The 19,839-nt window shown below is 35.4% G+C and overlaps 3 protein-coding genes across 6 annotated transcripts in view; 2 read left to right on the plus strand and 1 right to left on the minus strand.

Moving 5' to 3' along the window:
- The window catches only part of LOC103936744, an 86,204-nt gene that overhangs the window by 48,992 nt on the left and 17,373 nt on the right, over positions 1 to 19,839 (plus strand). The window lies entirely within an intron of this gene.
- LOC103936743 (ribosomal lysine N-methyltransferase 4) overlaps positions 1 to 19,839 on the minus strand; it is a 79,122-nt gene that overhangs the window by 36,872 nt on the left and 22,411 nt on the right.
- On the plus strand, positions 2,650 to 10,930 carry LOC125480148. Of its 4 annotated transcripts, none has more exons than XM_048590547.1 (9): positions 2,650 to 3,072; positions 4,085 to 4,547; positions 4,778 to 5,002; positions 5,194 to 5,480; positions 5,834 to 5,945; positions 6,857 to 7,135; positions 7,301 to 7,630; positions 7,753 to 8,025; positions 9,235 to 10,930. In XM_048590547.1, the coding sequence occupies exons 2-9, from the start codon at positions 4,104 to 4,106 to the stop codon at positions 10,771 to 10,773; spliced, it is 3,489 nt and encodes a 1,162-aa protein (XP_048446504.1). In that variant the 5' UTR covers positions 2,650 to 3,072; positions 4,085 to 4,103; the 3' UTR covers positions 10,774 to 10,930. The 4 variants fall into 4 exon arrangements, with proteins under 4 accessions (XP_048446504.1, XP_048446503.1, XP_048446505.1 ...); XM_048590546.1 differs by having other exon boundaries at positions 2,650 to 2,992; XM_048590548.1 differs by having other exon boundaries at positions 2,650 to 2,955.

Raw genomic sequence — 19,839 nt, forward strand, 5'->3', positions numbered from 1 at the left:
CTTGAACTGTTTCTGGTGGGGTTTGCGAAATTTAAGGTTTGTACATTTGTATCTTTGAATTTGGTCATGATTTAAATTGAATAATGCTATCTATATACTCATTTTTAATTTGAAGTTTAAATTTTTAGTCCCTAACATTGGTTCTTCTCTTCATGCTGAGAATATGAATCACATATCGAAAAACTAAAGCATTGCTTCTAGGAAATAGAATCGAGTAGAAAGACTCGTAGATATTAAAAATCAAGTTGTGAGACAAAAATGTTATCTTGGACAAAAAGGTTGTAAATTTGTAAGTTTATAACTCGAAATTGGTTATCTTATATATACTGATCCATTAATTTGATTTTTGTAGTTCCTGTGGTTCAAATCTTCAGTCCAGTGCAGATGGATGGGAGAACCTCTATACGACTTTAGTTTCTATCATTGGCTTGCTTCTGTTTTTATATCTCATTGGAAATATTCAGGTTTGTTTAAAAAACTTTTCTTACGCTTATCCTTAAGTGTTAATAAATCACTTCAATTATGTAAACTTGATCAGTGAAGATTTTGTTATCCATTCAAGAGAAGTGTTAAGGTAACTCTTTCAAAAGTGGGACTCTCAAAATGAACTCTATGTCACTTTATGTTTTTGGCACAATGTTTTAGAATGTTGCCACGAGAATTGACATTAAACTGTGAGATGGCAGAAAGTCCATGGAGAATCTCACCTTGACAAAGTCTCCTTAGCATTTCTCTCCACTAAATTCACTCTCATTAACCTAGTATATGTTAAGTATTCTTGAACTACTTATATGTTAAGTATGATATTTCACTAAATTCGAATGCCATGTGAAAGGATTTTTTATATGATTTTTCACTAAATTTGAATGCCATGTATAAGAAATTTTTACTTATAACAGGAACACTTGTCACGTAATGTATTAATTCATGTGTTACCATATAAGTAGATGATATAGATGATATTCCCCCTTGAATGAGGATTCTCTCTGGATCCTCTTTGTGAGGATCCCGGGATCCTCAAATTGTGTAGGTTCATTGTATATTGTACGGTCAAAAATCATTTTAAAATAATTTTATTTAAAATTAAATATGAACAGTCCAAAAATTGGCCGCACAATGTACAATGAACGGACACGATATGAGAATTCCCGGCATCCTCACAAAAAGGATCCTCATTCGTCCCCCTATTAGGATATATTAATAAAAAAAACAAGTCTTGTGTAATTTGAATGAGAAAACAACACCATGTGGCCGTGTTCTAGTTCTAGCTACAAAGAAATTTCTTGTCATGTATGTTATATTTTTAATTGTGGTCTGTTGGTTAGGTGCATTATTATGAATTTCATTGTATAGGTCCAATAAGATACCTAAATATGTTCATGATACTGTGTTCATCAAAAGATTATAACTAAAAGTAGCTAGTATTTCTTTCTTTCTTCTTCTTCTTTTTTTTTTTTTTCGTGGTTAAAATGGTAGTAATATAGAAAAAAAAAATAGTATATAACTAAAAGTAGCTAGTATTTCTTTCTTTCTTCTTCTTCTTCTTCTTCTTCTTCTTCTTCTTTTTTTTTTTTTGTGGTTAAAATGGTAGTAATATAGAAAAAAAATAGTAGTAATATAGAAAAAAAAAAAGATTAAACTCAAAATCCAATATAATGATGACATTCAGCTTTAAAGAAAAAAAATTCCTATCCAATGCTGATAATCTAATTCCTATCGATCTCTTGTTGGATAGATGTACATGCAAATAGCAGCTACAAGAACAGAGGATCACAAACACAGGATGGTAATGGAACAGAAGAGGAAAGAAAAAGTTCGAGAAATAGAACTGTTGTTATTTAAAAATGGCAATCCCACCAGTTTGATTGAGAAAATCAAGTCCCGGATTATGAGAAAGGTAAAAGAAGCACTTGAAGAGAGTGTGAATGCTAATTGGGACAATATTCTCCCTCTTCTTCCCCCGGATCTTCAAAGCCATATAAAAGATGCTAGGTCTTTGGCTTGGTTGAAGAAAGTAAGTTCCTTATATAAAACGAGGATTGTCTCTCTATATCTTTTTAATAAGAATTTAATTAATTGCGGAGGATTGTATTGTATCTCTTTTTTTTTTTAATAAGAATTTAATTAATTGAGAAAATAAATTTCCAAATTAATTGAGCCAATTCTCCAAAACGGGAATAAAAAAAAACTCAGAAAAATGATCTTTGCAATTTGAATCAAGAGGAGGGACACCCAAATCCATTCCCCATAAAAAGTAGTACTTGAACCCATATCTGAATTTGAAAGACAACATGCGAAAATCTCCGATTTGTCTTCAATTCGAGATCTACGTTTCATTTTCTTAAGAGACAAGTTTATAATTGTAGATATATAAGAGGAATTATTTTTAAATTAATTACGGGTGGAGAAATATCATTTTAATTTTTTAACTTTTGCCCCTGTTAAGTTTGTGTTATTACTTCTCTATTACTGTAAGAAAATATTTATGCATTTTATTTTTAGGAAAACTAATGAAAAAGGTTTGAAAACTTTAAGTTTTAATAATAACTACAAAATAAAAAGTAAAGTAAATAGTCCTATGATTAACTTTTTAATGTAAAAATGTAGTTTTTCTTTAAAATGACCTGCGGCTTTTCATTACAACTCTCTTTATTTTTTTCTTCCTCCTCCTTATCCCTCTTCCCTCTCGATGTTCTCCCCGACTGCTAAAAAATCCAAAATCATCAATTTCATCTCCTTCTCCAAATCAATACGGTCATGCATTAATTTGAATTCGCACCCGAACTCTTAGAACCCTCGAACCCAGTTTGGGTTCGACATTTCCGGTGACTTTCAGACGTCTTCAGGTGACGGCAGCCCTGCGACCACCACTATTCGACTCCCAACAACAACATTCAAGTTTTGCAGTGCTCGAATCTGGCTCTATATCGAGGAGTTCCATAAGCCCAGCTCACGGTGGGCTTTGAAACAAAAAGTTTTTAAGCACTGTGGTGTAAGCTCACTCACACACCATTTTCAATCTTGTCAAAAAAGAATGAGCATTGCATTGATACTTTGGCTGTGAAACGGAAGGTAGAATTGTTAATGATTAGACATCGGTTTTCAAAATCGTTTAATTTCAGCAGTGGTTCAAAAAAAAAAAAAAAAAAAATTCCTGTGACCTCTGGGTCTTCTTCCTTTATTCTTTCTTCGTTGAGTTTTAGTCCTCCAAAATTTTTGATAATTTTTTAAATTTGAGTTTCTGGATTGCTCTTAAATTGGAGCGTTTGTGTTGGGTATTCCACCCCCTCCCTTTTATTTTCCGGTGGAAGCACTGTTCTCTTCATGCTAATTGTCAAATTGTTCGAACCACAGAGATGAAAAGATCTTTCCAGAGAGAGGAAGAAGGTCGTAGAAAAAATAATATTAATTAGAATAATAACATTAAAATAGATCCTCAAATGTTTGCTATGCCAAGTACAAATAGTGTTTTCCGTTGCCTAGTTATCATTTCACAGAGTTTTCAAGAGAAAGAACGAAAAAATGCACATTACTTTTTTCGGTTTGAAGAATATTAAATTTATGTCTCATTTTGTGTGTAATTTTACACCGTGTGAAAGCCACTCAATATAATGTAAAAGTCATAATGACTTTTAGAAGAAGCTGTTGGCAATTATTGCACTTTGTAAAGTACTTTGCCTTTTAGAAAAAAGAGAGAGAGAGAGAGATATAGAGAATAAAGGAAGTGCTGCTCCTCTTCTGATGTTTCGGGCAATCAGTCGTCAATTATTGAAGGGGCTTTCGCCCGAGTGGAGAATCATCGGACAAGGGGAGGCCCACCTTACGTGAAGGAAGAGAGCCAATTAGTATTCACGCAATAATTGAAAGTGACATTTGAAAAAGAAGAAAGACCAATTATCAATCATTCCGCTTTACAAAGTAAAAAAAATAGCCGAAACACTTATGGTATCAGATTTGATGAACGATCAACAAATTTCAATCACTCCATCAAATTTGAGGGTTTTAAGTGCTCCGACACTATGTCTTGAAAAATTTCAGTCGTTTTAAGGTCAATTACTAACTACATTTGTTATGTTTTGTCCAGTGATTCTTATTCAAGTCCAATGGCCAGATCAGAAAACACTGTCATGACCATGCAACCTGAAGATGAATCAAGTTCCATATGGACAGAGAGAACTCAAAAGCCTGACGAGTCCTTTGATAAAAAATATTGGAGGAAGATATTCATCGCATCGTGTTTTTTAGCTGTTCTAGTGGATCCGTTATTCCTCTACGTTCCGATTCTCATGGATGATTTCAAGTGCCTTATGTTAGACCCAAAGTTGAAGATAACTGCTCTTATTTTAAGAACAATCACAGATCTTTTCTATTTAATGGATATTATTATTCGAATTTATAGACATGAGAACTATTCATCTAGTTTATTCAATGAACTTGATGACAGACAAAACTTTAGATGGAAATCTAGTGTGCGAAGAATAGCCAAGATAATACGGGCGTCAATTGATATCTTAATTGACATTGTAGCTCTTCTTCCCCTTCCACAGGTAAGCAGTTAAATCCCTTTGTTGGCGTAATTGTTTCGCTATTTGCTTTGCATGCAGCCAAAGCGGATTTTTTTTTTTTTGTGTTAAATGCAAAATTGACACACTGTGTAATAGACATTTAGATCTCACATACACTTTGTTATTAAGTGTTAATTTTGTGTCCTTGACATTGTTGTAATTGATCAATCGATTTTCACTATTGGCACTATGTACTAATATATGGTATCCAGGTGGCAATTCTCATTTTCTTTTCAAAAATGAGTGACTTGAGATATATGACTAAAAGAAGGATGGTTATCATGAACATTTTTGCTCTGTCGCAATATGTGACACGAGTTCTTCGCATCTACCTCTCATTTATGGAACTTAAAAGGACTCCTAAAGAAGAGATTACAGAGACTTCCGTATGGATTAAAGGTGTACTCAATTTCTCTATGTACATAATGGCAAGTCATGTAAGTTTCAATGTATATCCTCATTTATTTTTGTTTGTCGAATCAATTATTATTATTATTCTTTTCTCACTTTTTTTTTTATTAAAAAGAACGATAAATGACTATTTTGAAATAACAATAACATCTGAATTATTAATCACCCTATATAATTTTCTTCAATTTTTTTGTTTGTTTATTTGTTTAATTTTCAGGTATTGGGAGCCATGTGGTACTTTTTTGCCATTCAACGAATGATGAGGTGTTGGCATTCTGCATGTCGAAAGGATGATGGATGTGATAACAGAATTTTTCATTGTCATGATCACCACGCATTTAGAAATACCACAATTCTAAATGATTTGTGCCCTCTCAATTCATCAGACACAATGCCCATCGATTTTGGTATATTTGCTACTGTGCTTCAATATGGTATTGTAGGATCAACTGATTATTTCCAAAAGTTCTCAAACTGTTTTTGGTGGGGTCTACAACATTTAAGGTTTGTACATTTGTGTATTTGAATTTGCTCCTGATTTAAATTGGATAATACTATCTACATACTCATTTTTACTTTAAATTTTAGACTTTTAGTCCCTAACATTGGTTCTTCTTGTTGAAAATATGAATCACACATCAAAAACTAAAGCGTTGCTTCTAGGAAATAGAGTCGAGTAGAAAGACTTGTAGATATTAAAAATCAAGTTGGGAGACTAGAATGTTATCTTGGATAAATTTTAGGAACAAGGAACCATAGAACCAAATAAGCCTTTAGAAAAAAAGGTTGTAAATTTGTAAGTTTATAACTTGAAATTGGTTATCTTGTATAGTGATCCATTAATTTGATTTTTGCAGTTCCTTTGGTTCAAATCTTCAGCCCAGTGCAGATGGATGGGAGAACCTCTTTACGGCTTTAGTTTCTATAATTGGCTTGCTCCTGTTTTTATATCTCATTGGAAATTTGCAGGTTTGTTTAAAAAACTTTTCTTACGCTTATCATTAAGTGCTAATTAATCACTTCAATTATGTAAACTTGATCAGTGAAGATTTTGTTATCCATTAAAGAGAAATGCTAAGGTAACTCTCTCAAAAGTGGGACTATTTATGGACTCTTTGTCACCTCACGTTTTTGGCACAATGTTTTATAATGTTGGCACGATAATTGACATTAAACTGTGAGATGACAGAGAGTCTATAGAGAATCTCACATTGAGAGAGTCTCCTTAGCATTTCTCTCCATTAAATTCACTCTAATTAACCTAGTATATATTAAGTATTCTAGAACTACTTATACGTTAAGTATGATTTTTTACTAAAACTAAATGCCGTGTATAAGAAAATTTTATATGATTTTTCACGAAACTTGAATGCCATGTATAAGAAATTTTTACTTATAATAGGAACACTTGTCATGTAATGTATTAATTCACATGTTACCATATAAGTAGATGATATTCCCCTATTAGGATATATTAATAAAAAAATAAGTATGTGTGTAATTTGAATGAGAAAACAACACCGTATGGCCACGTTCTAGTTCTAGCTATAGAGAAATTTCTCGTCATGTATGTTAGATTTTAATTGTGGTCCGTTGGTTAGGTGCATTATGTTCATGATACTGTGTTCATCAAAAGATTATAACTAAAAGTAGCTAGTATTTCTTTCTTTCTTCTTCTTCTCTCTTTTTTTTTTTTGTGGTTAAAATGGTAGTAATATAGAAAAAAGGAAAATTTTGAAATAGGTCAAATTTTATAGACTACCTTTTGAATATGTCAAATTTTTAGTTACTTTGGACCCATATCAAACCCCCCCCCCAAAAAAAAAAAAGATTAAACTCAAAATCCAAAATAATGATGACATCGATCTCTTGTTGAATAGATGTATATGCAAATAGCTGCTACAAGAACAGAGGATCACAAACACAGGATGGTAATGGAACAGAAGAGGAAAGAAATAGTTCGAGAAATAGAACTGTTGTTATTTAAAAATGGCAATCCCACCAGTTTGATTGAGAAAATCAAGTCCCGGATTATGGGAAAGGTAAAAGAAGCACTTGAAGAGAGTGTATATGCTAATTTGGACAGTATTCTCCCTCTTCTTCCCCCGGATCTTCAAAGCCATATACAAGATGCTAGGTCTTTGGCTTGGTTGAAAAAAGTAAGTTCCTTATATAAAACGAGGATTGTCTCTCTATATCTTTTTAACAAGAATTTAATTAATTGTTGCGGATTGTATCTCTTTATCTTTTTAATAAGAATTTAATTAATTCTTCCTATGGCCTTTCTTGCTTTCTCTCTGATAGTTTTACAACATGAATTCCAGGTGCCAATGCTTCAAGGGATGGATGAAGGTTTGTTAAAAATAATCTATGAGAAACTTGAGCCCGTGAGATATACTGAGAACAACTTTATTATTCAAAAGGGTGAAATATTTGAAAAGATGGTCTACATTGTAGACGGAGTTGTATCCATTGAAGAGAGATCTTCTAATGATTTGAGTCGAGATGCAGATGCAGGAGAATTATTTGGAGAAGAACTTCTACGTTGGCCATTCTACTCTGACTTCCCTTCCGAACAACCGTCGGCAACTGAATCTGTAAAGACAACTGGTGTTGTTGAAGCCCTTGCTCTCACTTCACACCACTTGAAACGTGTAAGCTCTTAATCAAATGCACATTTTCCATATTACAATTGAGCATCCATGGTAAAATTAATTGGGATAAGAGAGAGAACCTCTTAACAACCTTTTTTTTTTTTTTTTTTGTGGATTGATAGATATACGGGCAATTAGACGTTAAAAGAAGAGAGGAGCCTAGACATAGAAAAATGATGAAAGAGGTGGTGAAGCAACAAATGAATTTGTGGATACCTAAAAATGGAATACCAAAAAGGTTGAATAAGTCTACAAAGTCGTGGATCATGGAAAATCTTAGCTTGGAAAATTGGGATAATCTCCCTTCTGATTGGTATAATCTCGTTTCTAGTCTTCCCCCCTCGGATTTTCAAAACGAGATCAAAAATTATATGCCATTGACAAAGTTGAAGCAGGTAAAGTTTCTTCAAATCCATGAATCCATGGCTTTAATTTTGAACATAGAATTGGAAGCATTTATTTATTTATATCTGTCATCCCAATATCCCAGGCATACACATGTAATATTAGAGTTCCCAGGTATTTAATTAGAGCATAACAAACGTATACCATACAAAGCCCAACCTAGACTACATAACAATCTAGCTCTAAAATGACAAAAATCAGTTCTAATGAGAGACATGTCAGGCCTAGGCTAAAATAGCCAAGTGCTCTTTATTTAGTCCCGGCCATTGCCCAGGAAAAGATGGAGCGTACATGAGAGGAAAAAAAAAAAAAAACAAACAAACAAAAGTAAAAAGAAGCTGTCAAATAGGTAAAATGGTGGGTCTATAGGAGGGATGCAAGGGGTCTATATAGGTAAAATCCAGAAGCTGTCAAATAAAAAAAACAATGATGGGTCTATATAGGTAAAATGGTGGGTCTATAGGAGGGATGCAAGGGGTTTATAAGAGGGTCTGAATAGTTTTTACTTTTATATTTTGGATGATGAGTATAACGATATATCTTATATTAAAACCTCTCATTTGCATTTTTCATCATTTAGCCAATTTCCCTTTTTAAAGGAAGATTTCATGAGTCGTTTAGATGTGCTCTTAGATACATTTTTTTATAACTTGAAGCATGTAAACTTTTGTAGTTATAATCATCCAAATAACCCAAAAATGATATTCATTAAAACCAGGAAAAAAAAAAAACAAACGTTACAAAAAAGTGAGTAGTAGAAACAAGAAAAACATGATCTGATGGGGTTGCAATAATGTCACTGACAGATAAAAAACAAAAAATAAACCATCACGATTATGCCACTTGTTACATTTTTTATAGTAATGATTCATGTAAGAAAAATACTAAGGAGACCATTAAAAAAAATCAATTATCAACCATTGTATTATGTGGTCAACAAAATATAATTTAAATAGCTCTAAAGCCACCGGGCATCATTGCAACCGAGCAACACTCACACCTTTCACGTTTACATTGGCTTCATTTTCTTGCAGTGAGCAAACAGAAGAATGGTTCAAAGGCTGTAGATTTTAATAAAAATTTTGGAGATTAATGATGGATGGAAGCTTTTTAAAATTCACGAGTTAGTTATAACTATGTACTTATGTATTATATTTTTTTATTTTTCAATTAATTTACTTAAATGTTATGAAATGTAGATGCCAGTATTCCAAAACATGGAAGAATCAGTGCTGAAACAAATTTGTAGCCATCTTCGGCCCATGAAGTATTTTGACGGAGAGAACATAATTGCAAGGGGTGACCCAATTCAAGTATTGTTCATTGTGGCTGGATATATATCCGATCAAAGTTTTAATCAAAAAGGGCCAGGAGAATTCTATGGAGAAGAACTTCTGGATTGGCCATTCTCGATCTCTTTCCCTCGCAGAGTGCCTACAGTAGCTGAGTCTCCTTATGCAGTATCTGAATGTATTGAAGTCCTTGTTCTGACGGCGGTGAACATGGAGAGGGTAGCCACTAAATTCCGCAAGCATTTCATCAAAAATTACGGCAGACTCGCACAGAAAGTGGTTAATTATGCAAGCCCCACCGTTACAATGCCTGGGCCATCATCTTCTGAGGCAGTCGTACGATTTACTGAAGAGGACATTAAGGAGGCCACAAGCAACTACAGTTGTCTTAACTATGAAAATGAAGGCGGCTACGGAGCAGTTTACGAAGCAGCATTACCTGGAAGTGAAACACCTGTTGCCATAAAAACGTCCAACAGTGCTGATATTGGTAACCGGTTCATCCAGAGTCAACATTTGGTTCATGAGGCATTTGTTCTTTCTCAAATCAGACACAAAAATGTGGTGAGGCTGTTAGGTTGTTGTTTAGAGACAAAATGGCCTATAATGGTTTATGACCGCACCTCTGCTAGGACTCTTGAGGAGCACATTCACATGAATAGACCGAAACTCTTGCTGCAACAACGAATGAATATAGCAGCGGAAACTGCAGGAGCTTTAGCATACTTGCACTCCATGTCAGTCATACACCAAGATGTGAAGACAGAGAATATATTAATAGATCATACAACTCACATTGCAAAAGTTTCCGGTTTTGGAGCTTCACGATTACTTCATGAAGATAAAGGTGAAATGGAATATGTACGACCAACTTTGTCAGAGACACGGCTTGATGATGGTGATAACAGTGAAACGGAAGATGAAGTATCAACTTCGCCAGAGCTATTTTGGGATGAAGCAACACCTATCCCAGAGCCATGGGGGGAATATGGAGAATCAAATTTGCCAGAGTCATCGGGGGAAGCTGAAGTATCAACTTTGCCAGGGACATTGGGATACTTAGACCCCGAGTATCGTGTATCACACGTGCTAACAGAGAAGAGTGACGTCTATAGCTTTGGAGTAGTTCTAGTGGAGCTACTAACAAGTCAAAAAGCAGTTTCGTCTAACGGGCCTGAGAGATTCCTAGCAGACGCCTTTGTTCGTTCAGTGCAACGGGGTCTCTTGCATCAAATTCTCGATTGTCAAGTGATCAAAGACAATTTTACTATAGCCGAAGAAGTGAGCAACATTGCCGTGGCATGTTTGAGGAAAAGGGGGCAGGAAAGGCCTTCCATGAAAGATGTAGCTGCGAAGCTTGACACTGTAGTGCAAACTATTATGACCAGGGCAAACCCTTCTACGGTGGAGAATAATATATCTTCGGGTTCTGGAACTTCCGAGTGAAGTATTACTGAACCGACGCAGCTAGTTTCAGTTTGAGTGTGTCCTTGTGAAATAATTCATTAGTCGTGTAGTGAAGGTTGACAAGTAAGATGCGATTGGTAGCTTGTGTAAACCATGGAATTTAGAATTAGTATCAAATATTTATATTTGCCCATTACATTTTATCTTTGCAGTTGCCCATTCGATTGTATATGTCCTAACAGTACCATCCTCGCAAACAGAAAAGAGTAACGTCTATAGCTTCAGAGTTGTCTAGGAAATCCTAAATCAAGGGAGTGAGAAAGGAACTGTTTTTAATTGTACTTTAAAAAAGAAAAAGCTTATTCATATTGGTTCATACTAATTATGACTCTTAAAAAAAAGCTTATTCATATACAGAGTTTCACTGAAAATAGACATCAAAGTAAATAACTTGTACATGTGTCTGATCGCGTAAATAGTCTCCGACAATATTACCTCTCTCGAATCTTCGGTGGTTTTGCAAAGCCAATATCGTCATCTATGGCAATCTGTTGTAGTCAACGTGTCGCAGTCGTTTCTTAGCCACGCAGAAGCAGATTTGAGTACAAGAAGACGAAGTTCACCATTGAGGAGACCCCGAGCCATTTGCCTCCGAATAGAAAGTCTTTGGCATGCAATGGGAGAACTTATGGGTCCCAAAGACTATGCATACACTCAAGAAGCACAAAAAGGAGTTATTACATTTGTACAAGTCAGATGCAACATTATGTAAACCATAGAATGAGTATATTAAAAGTTCACTCTCTTCATATGTTTATTACTGCTTCCCAAGTTATAAAATTCCTCAATTTCATTAATATCTCAACCAAAATGGGTATGTTACAACATCTGATGTGCTTTAGAATTCCTGAATTCACAAGAACTGTACTTGGTCTAGAAAGTTAGGCAAGTTCTGTAAAAGGATGAGGTAAAAAGCTAGCATCTTTACCTTGATATATGCATCACTAGCCTCAGCTAAATGGGTTAATCATGATAACATCTGATGTGCTTTAATCTCTCTGCTGCTGTTTTTTAAAGGGCACGTCGAGCCAATCAACCAATGCATGCGAGTAAGGTAACATGAAGAGAACACACCTTGAGGAGAGGTGCACGAGCAAATGCACGAAGTGACTCGAATTCCTTTCCCTTTTCCATACCAGACCTAACTTCCCTATGTCATCATATGATTATTGTAATCAGTAAAAGATTTTCATCACAAGGTATCAAGTCATAACGCGGATAAACGGATTAATTAAACAAGACTGGAAATGGAACAAAAGAAACAGACCATTTGGTAACTTCACAGAGTACCACGAGATGCGGGCGATAAAGGGCATCATGTAGGCAAAGGAACAAAAATAGGGGAAAAAGAAAAAGGGAAATAAAAGAGATATATGCATCACTGCCAACTTGATAGTGAAAGAATCCATTGAAGAGTAGAAACCATTGACATCATTACTGATTGGTCTGTGATGTCTCTTCAAAAGTTCCCACTTCATTCACGAAGGACATCATGATGAGGTATATTGCCCTGATCTGTACCTGAAAACAGACCACAGGCATCCCCAAACATTTACAGATTACATTATCAGAACCATCATCTGGCAAGAAATGACTTAGAACGCATATTCAGCATCTTACTAATTAACACTGAGTGACAGAATAATTAAGTGGCTTGAGTCTTCAAGAAAACTTACTGAACAAAGGATTACAAGAACTCAACTAATTGCAATTACTATGCTCCCAAGAAAGACATCCAACTTATCAAAAGAGGTTCTTAAGCAAGTGCTGGATCAAAAACATTCTTGTTTATTGAGTCAAGAGAGAATAGTTTTGTTACCAAAAACAAACTTCCAGTCAAAGTGTTAAATCAAAGTAAGAAGTGTGAACTAAGCTACAGAATGATCTTCTCAGCATAACAAAGCAATCATTGTGACTAAAGTAAACTGAAATCCAAGACTGACCTGGTCGTGAATGTTGCATGAAAGTGTAAACCCAAAGTCCAGCAGCAGGGTAGCATTTGAAAATTTTCCGTATCTTATCAGTACCTATACAATGACCAGCAAGGAATAAAATTTTTTGCTAATTCATTAAAAAAAAAATACATAAGAAATTAGCAGAAGGTCATTAAAATTTCAAACCCAATTGAGAGACATCTAGAACGAGTATTGAGTTATAATGTTAATGAGCCGTCTACAAGAACAAAAATTGATCAACTGTTTCAAAACAAAAAATGATATTTGAAAGGGTACGTGTAATTTTAAATGGGGGAAACAGGCCACCTTAATTAAGTAGCATCTAACATGTTCACCAGGAGCATAATTGTGGTCACCAATGACCTGCCCAGATAAATGACAGGGATGAAAAATCAAGGACATTGTTGAAGTGTATACCTCATAATATGTATAAATTTTAAAGGGAGCTCGTAACTGCAGAAATAAGTAGCATATGAGAATTGAATTTGTTGTGCACCCCAATAACTGAATGAATATAAAGCAATAAAAACATAAAAAAAAAAATCAATTTCCATAAGAGTGCAGATTGAATAAGGAGAACATAAAATTCTTGTACTCCTATAACCAAATCAAGATGTGAGATAGAGAATCAAAACGCAAAGAGAGAGGGAGTACCTCTGAGAAATGTTTGTTGTCATCACTCTATTAACTACATTGCAAAAGATGAAATTGGTACAGAGGAAGAGAAAGAATTGGTAGAGAGAAACAAGCGAGATTGTATTGATTGATTAGAGAAAATGTATACAACTGAACTTAAGAAAATGATAGCTATATGATCCCTTATATAGCCATATATCCCAATGAAAGTAATACCCTTCTAACTATATTAACAAACTCAATCACTAGAATAATGTCATGTGGCATTTCTGTTATATCATTTATTACTCCCCCCTCAAACTAAACTTGAAGTATCCAAGTGAAGTTTGAACTCGCCAGGTATTTGAGATTGATTTAGAACTACAAGACCAAGATGTCTGCAATGCTTCAAGAACATTGGACTGTGCAATCCTTTTGTAAATATATCTGCAATTACTGTTATGAAGCTAAACACTGCAGAAACCCCATGTCAATGCTGCACCTAAAACTATGAAGCAGATGAATCTTCCCCACATGAATCAAACTGATTACTTAAAGATTCATTAATATCCTCGGGGTCAGAGAAGAACTTCTTTCTCTTACTGCTGCTGCATTCACCATTCTCTGTTTCTTCCGTAGGACTGGATGAAAGAAGCAACTTTACATCATCAAGTAACCCTTTTCTACCAAAATCAATACTGTAGCTGAAGGTAACGACAACAAAGTCATGCTCAGGAACCTTGAGTAAGCCGTTGCTAGCTGTCATTTTCCCTAACCATTCATATTCTACTAATACAATTTGGCACCTCATCCTTCTCAAGAAACCTTGCAGCAATTTATCCAAAGCCACTTCTATGTCAGTAATTTCGTCCCTAAACAGAATATGAGGGATCGCCACAGAGGAATTCGCTCCATCAGAATGCTCATTACATTCATGACCATCAACACCAAAATTCCCATTGCCATTAGATATCAAATTTTCCCCATATTTGACAACAGCAAGATTGTTTTCATTGTCATGAGACTCCAAAATCTTACGTTTATTGCCATCTGGAATCACCAACTGCTTATCAATCTCATTTGTCATTGTGAAGATTACCCTTCAAGTGATCAAACAATTGAATGTTCATTCCCACATCTTTTCCACTTTTGAGGCTGATGCTGCAAACAAGAAAGCACCCACGAAACCTATCACCAAACCTTCTAGCTTTCCCAAAACCCTGAATCAAACAAGTGCACCCATGACACCTTTGTAACTACTGACCAAAAGATTACTGAGAGCTTTTGCAGCTTCTTGAAGAATTAAGACATAAACCAAAACCTCTACTTACTCCATTATCATCACACAAGACTACACCTTTAGCCATTGGTGAAGCCATGATGAAAGACACAAGTGTAATCCAGAAATCATAACAGATAAATTCTTCCAGGCAGCAAGAGAATGACACTCTTGACACAAATGCTACGGCAACAAGAGAATGACACTCTTGACAAATTCTATGGAATCAAAGAAAGAATGATACTTTCTTAACCATCAAGAAAGAATGACACTTTCTTGAAATCTTGAAATCTTGTAATCCAACCAAATCACTAAATGAAACAGTAGTTTATCTTTAGACGATTCATCCAAAAAACATCAAAACAACTTGACAAACCTGTGTCTTCATCAATTTCACAAAACAACTTGAGCTGTGCATTTCTTCAAACCTGTGGACTGCACAAAGTTGAGAAATTTTCTCCATAACAGAGAACACAACATGGATCAAAGTGGCAGATATAGAGCACAAAGAGCTGATATGCGAACGACACCGAGAAGAGACCATAATCTGAATAACCATCAACACAAAATTATCTTGGCAAACAATCAAGAAACTATATTCCATCATTCTTCAACTAATGTCAATGGCCCTCACAATTAATGATGTATAAAATCTCACACTTTATCTTCTGCGGCAATTCCACAAACACCATATATGCATAAAGAAGATGACAAATACAAGAAACAACCTAACATAGTCCAAGATCCCACTTTCCAATTAGCAACGCAGAAGAGAAATTCCGAGACGATTGAGTCGAGCAACTAAACAGAACCCAAATTCTGAGGAAAACCCACATTCCAGCAAACAAGAATCACAAGATTCTAATGACGCACCACCAACTCATGAGAATACACCGGCTTCCAGGGTAGGAGAAAACTCAGGGGAAAGAAAATTTGATTTCGAGGATGTAAGAGCAGCACTTGGTGAGACTATTCAGAGCAGCACTTGATGAGACTATTCCGGTTTTTGTTGGACAACAAGCACAAGCAGACCCACCGAGAATCAACTTCAATGCATCTGGTTCAGGTGAAGCGAGTGAAGCAGAAGCACCAAAGCTTATGAAACCCAGAAACCCAATGAACAAGAACAAGAAACCCAAAAACAAAACAACCCAGAAGTAATAGAACGATTGCGGAAGCACCCAGAAATTTATTGGAACGTCTAATGAAAATTTGGAAAGAAACTAAAGCTAGAAACAGATGAAAAATAATAGGAAGTTGAACCATCAAAATCCATGGAGTGAGTTTGGTGGCTCTAATACCATATTAATTACATTGTAAAAGATGAAATTGGTACAGAGGAAATGAAAGAATTGGTAGAGAGAAACAAGAGAGATTATATTGATTGATTAGAGAAAATATATACAACCAAACTTAAGAAAATGATAGCTATACAATCCCTTATATAACCATATATCCTAATAACAGTAATACCCTACTAACTATATTAACAAACCCAATCACTAAAATAATGTCATGTGACATTTCTATTATATCATTTTTTAACACAAGTGATTCTGAAGTCTCATAAAATCAGCAAATGGGATCTATAACATAATTAAAGAGGAAAACATTGAAGTTGCATCATAAAGTTCATAACACTATTTACAACGGAATCTTCATAAATTTGTTACCAGGGGATAACCCTTCATGCTTCCCGATGCTCGAGAAGTAACTGCAAAATCTACCTTGAGCAAGTGAGAATAAGTTTAATAGATCTTTAAGAGATGCAACTGCTGCAACTAATCATATCTAGAATAGTATTATATCCAGCAGGTCATATAAAGTCAGAATTAATAGGTATATAGGTAAATGGAGATATAACTAATTTAAAAACATATGAAATCGGACGCCATTTAAAATCTACAACACTTCTGGCATTCATTCAAAAAAATTTTTTTTTAAAAAAATTGGAATTAAGTACGAGTTAATCAAATAATTCAGACAGATTAGAACATGAAAATGCTTAAATATGTAGAAGCTTACCTAAGGCATATGCAGACATGAAATCCTATAGGTGATACTTTTGCAGATTTCAGGAAGTTCTTGAGAACCTGAAAATATGTCGTAACAATAATCAGCATCTAGAAGTTACTAACAAAGAAGTGATTAACAATCGCATATCTCAAGTAAGTATTGACTTGATTAAGTTTCAAAAGTAATTAAGCTGACGAGATGCCCCACTATTCCAAATTCTGAAGAATTTGTGCCACATTATTCTAGTTGTATTTGATTGTTTACTCTGGTTGATTAATTTTGCCTGAACATTCAAGATAATGGGAGACTGAGTTACATGCCAATAACAGTTTAAACACCCGAATAGAGATGATGATATTAAATTTAAAACATATACACGGTAGAGGTTCACGCATGAATGTCCCAAAACCATTAACCAGAGAATACCACATACCACTATTCGACTCCCAACAACAACATTCAAGTTTTGCATGCGAATCTGGCTCTATATCGAGGAGTTCCATAAGCCCAGCTCCCGGTGGGTTTTTTTCCGACGAAGATCCAAGTTTTCTCCGGCCGATTTCAGGCCTTTCCGACCGTTTTTGGATCCGGAAAAGGTGGTATGCATACTCTACACCCTCAAATTAGCTTAGGTTGTGAATTTGGTGTAAAATGGCATGGGTTAGGAAGCTAATCGGAATCTCTATGTTTTTGCAAGGAACCAGAACTTTTCCATGCTCGAAAGCTCCACTGGTATGTCATCGCTCTTCTGCCATGTTTCTGCTTTGATCTCTGATCTTTCTGCAATTGTTTTGGTTTTTGGTTTTGTGGATTTGCTGCTTTATCTGTGTTGATCAATTTGAGATCCCCATTTTGTTTTAATATTCTATACGTTTAGAGGAATCTTGATTTGCAAAATTCTTATCACGATTTTGAGTTCCTTCTTCAAATTGAATACTCTTTCTATAGTTATTCCATGTTTGGAATAATTTTGCCATAATAGCCCCAACTATCGTAGGATCCGGAATAACTATTTTAAGTTCACGAAGCTTTGAGACCAAGATCAATAATTCATGAACTTGGTTTACGATGAGTTTGTTATCAAACATAGTGAACTCATAATATTTGAACATTAAAAAAATCTATCGGTACCTCTTTTATCCGTTGTGTACTTGTGTTCAAGTGCTTCCCAACTTTCCTTTGGAGATTGAATGTGTGCGTACATGTCATATAAGCTATCAGATTATGCGCCCAAGATGTGCCCTCGACATACCAATTCATCTTCTTCATGCTTCTTTCGATCGACAACTATTTTGTTCGTGTCTTTGTCACTTGGTTCACGAATAGGCTCCAATTTCAAGTCCAACACATATATGACATTTAGAACAGTAAACATAAAACGCATCTTGTCCTTCCATCAGATGAAGTTTTATCCACCAAATTTGTTATTGTGGAATAACAAATATACTACGAATCATACATTGCAATAATAGAGGAGCCTAGACACAAAAGAATGATGAAATAGGAGATGCAGCGAAATATAGATTGGCTTATGCCTAGAAATAGAATTCCTAAAAAGTTGAATCAGAAAATACAGCCGTGGATTATGAAAACGGTTGAAGAATAAATTCAAAATCGCATGTGTGCTTTTTGGGATTTGCTCCCTCTTGATTGGGATAAGCTCGTTTCTCGTCTTCCGTTGGATAAACAAAAAGTTATCAAAAGTTACATGCCATTGACTAAGTTGAAGGAGGTAAAGTTTCATGAGTTAATTATAACTATATACTTATGTATTATTATTTTTAATTTGTCAGTTAATCTACTTAAATGTTATGAAATGTAGATCTCAACAATCCAAATACAAAACATGGAAGAATCAGTGTTGAAAGAACTTTGTCGCCTTCTACGGCCCATGAAGTATTATCGTAACAATGCCATTATTGAAAAGAGTGATCCAATGCAAATGTTGTTGATTGTGGAAGGAAGAATAGGTATGGAGGTTGCGTAAAAGGCGCAGGAGAAATCTATGGAGAAGAACTTCTGGTTTGGCCATCCTTGACCTCTTTCCCTGACAGAGTACCTACAACAGCTGAGTCTCTTTTCGTAATTACGGATGTTGTTGAAGTCCTTGTTCTGACGGCCAGCGACATGAAGAGTGTAGCCACTGAATTCCGGAAGCATTTCATAAAAAATTACGGCAGACTCGTGCAGAATTTGAGTAAAAGGACATTCTTAAGATGCTTTACTGAAAGGGAAGTTGAGGAGGCCATAAGAAACTACACTTATCATTACTATAACAATGAACGCGACGGAACATTTTACCACACAAAATTAGATGAAACAGGTATCGCCATAAAAAAGTGTTAAAGGTGACCCGTTCATCCAGAGTCAACATCTGGTTCATGAGGCATTTGTTCATTCTCAAATCGAACACAAAAATGTGGTGAGACTGTTTGGTTGTTGTTTAGAGACAAGATGGCCCGTAATGGTTTACGTCCCCACCAATGCTTTGACTCTTCTCGAGCACTTTCATAGAAACAACCCTAAACTTTTCGTTTGAATCACGAATGAAGATAGCAGCGGAAACTGCAGGAGCTCTAGCATACTTGCACTCCAGGTCAGTAATACATCGAGATGTGAAGGCAGCGAATATATTCATAAATGATAAAACTCATACTGCAAAAGTTTTCGGTTTTGGAGCTTCATGATTGCTTGATGAAGATGAAGGTGAAATGGAAGATGAAGTATCAACTTTGCCAGAGACATCCCAATACTTAGACCCCGAGTATCGTAAATCTCAAGTGTTAACAAAGAATAGTGATGTCTATAGCTTTGGAATTGTTCTAGTGGAGCTGCTAACACATCAAGAGGCAGTTTCTACTGACGGGCCTGAGAGATTCCTAGCAAACGAGTTTGTTTGTTCAGTGCAAAAGGATCGCTTGGGCCAAATGCTCGATGGTGAAGTAACCAAAGACGAATTTAGTTTTGAGATAGCCAAAAAAGTGAGCGAGCTTGCCGTGAAATGTTTGAGGCCATGGGGGGAGGAAAGGCCTTCCATGGAAGAAGTAGCTGCGGAGCTTAAGGGAGGAGCGCAAACTATTAGAAACCGTTAAAAAGCATATAAACTTCAGTCTTTCTGCGGTGGAGGACAATAATATATCTTGGGTGAACCGACGTATCGATGAACCGATGCAGCTGATT

The sequence above is a fragment of a genome, unplaced genomic scaffold (genome assembly GCF_019419815.1).
Source record: "Pyrus x bretschneideri cultivar Hongxiangsu unplaced genomic scaffold, Pyrus_bretschneideri_v1 Contig32, whole genome shotgun sequence".
NCBI classification, from domain to species: domain Eukaryota; kingdom Viridiplantae; phylum Streptophyta; class Magnoliopsida; order Rosales; family Rosaceae; genus Pyrus; species Pyrus x bretschneideri.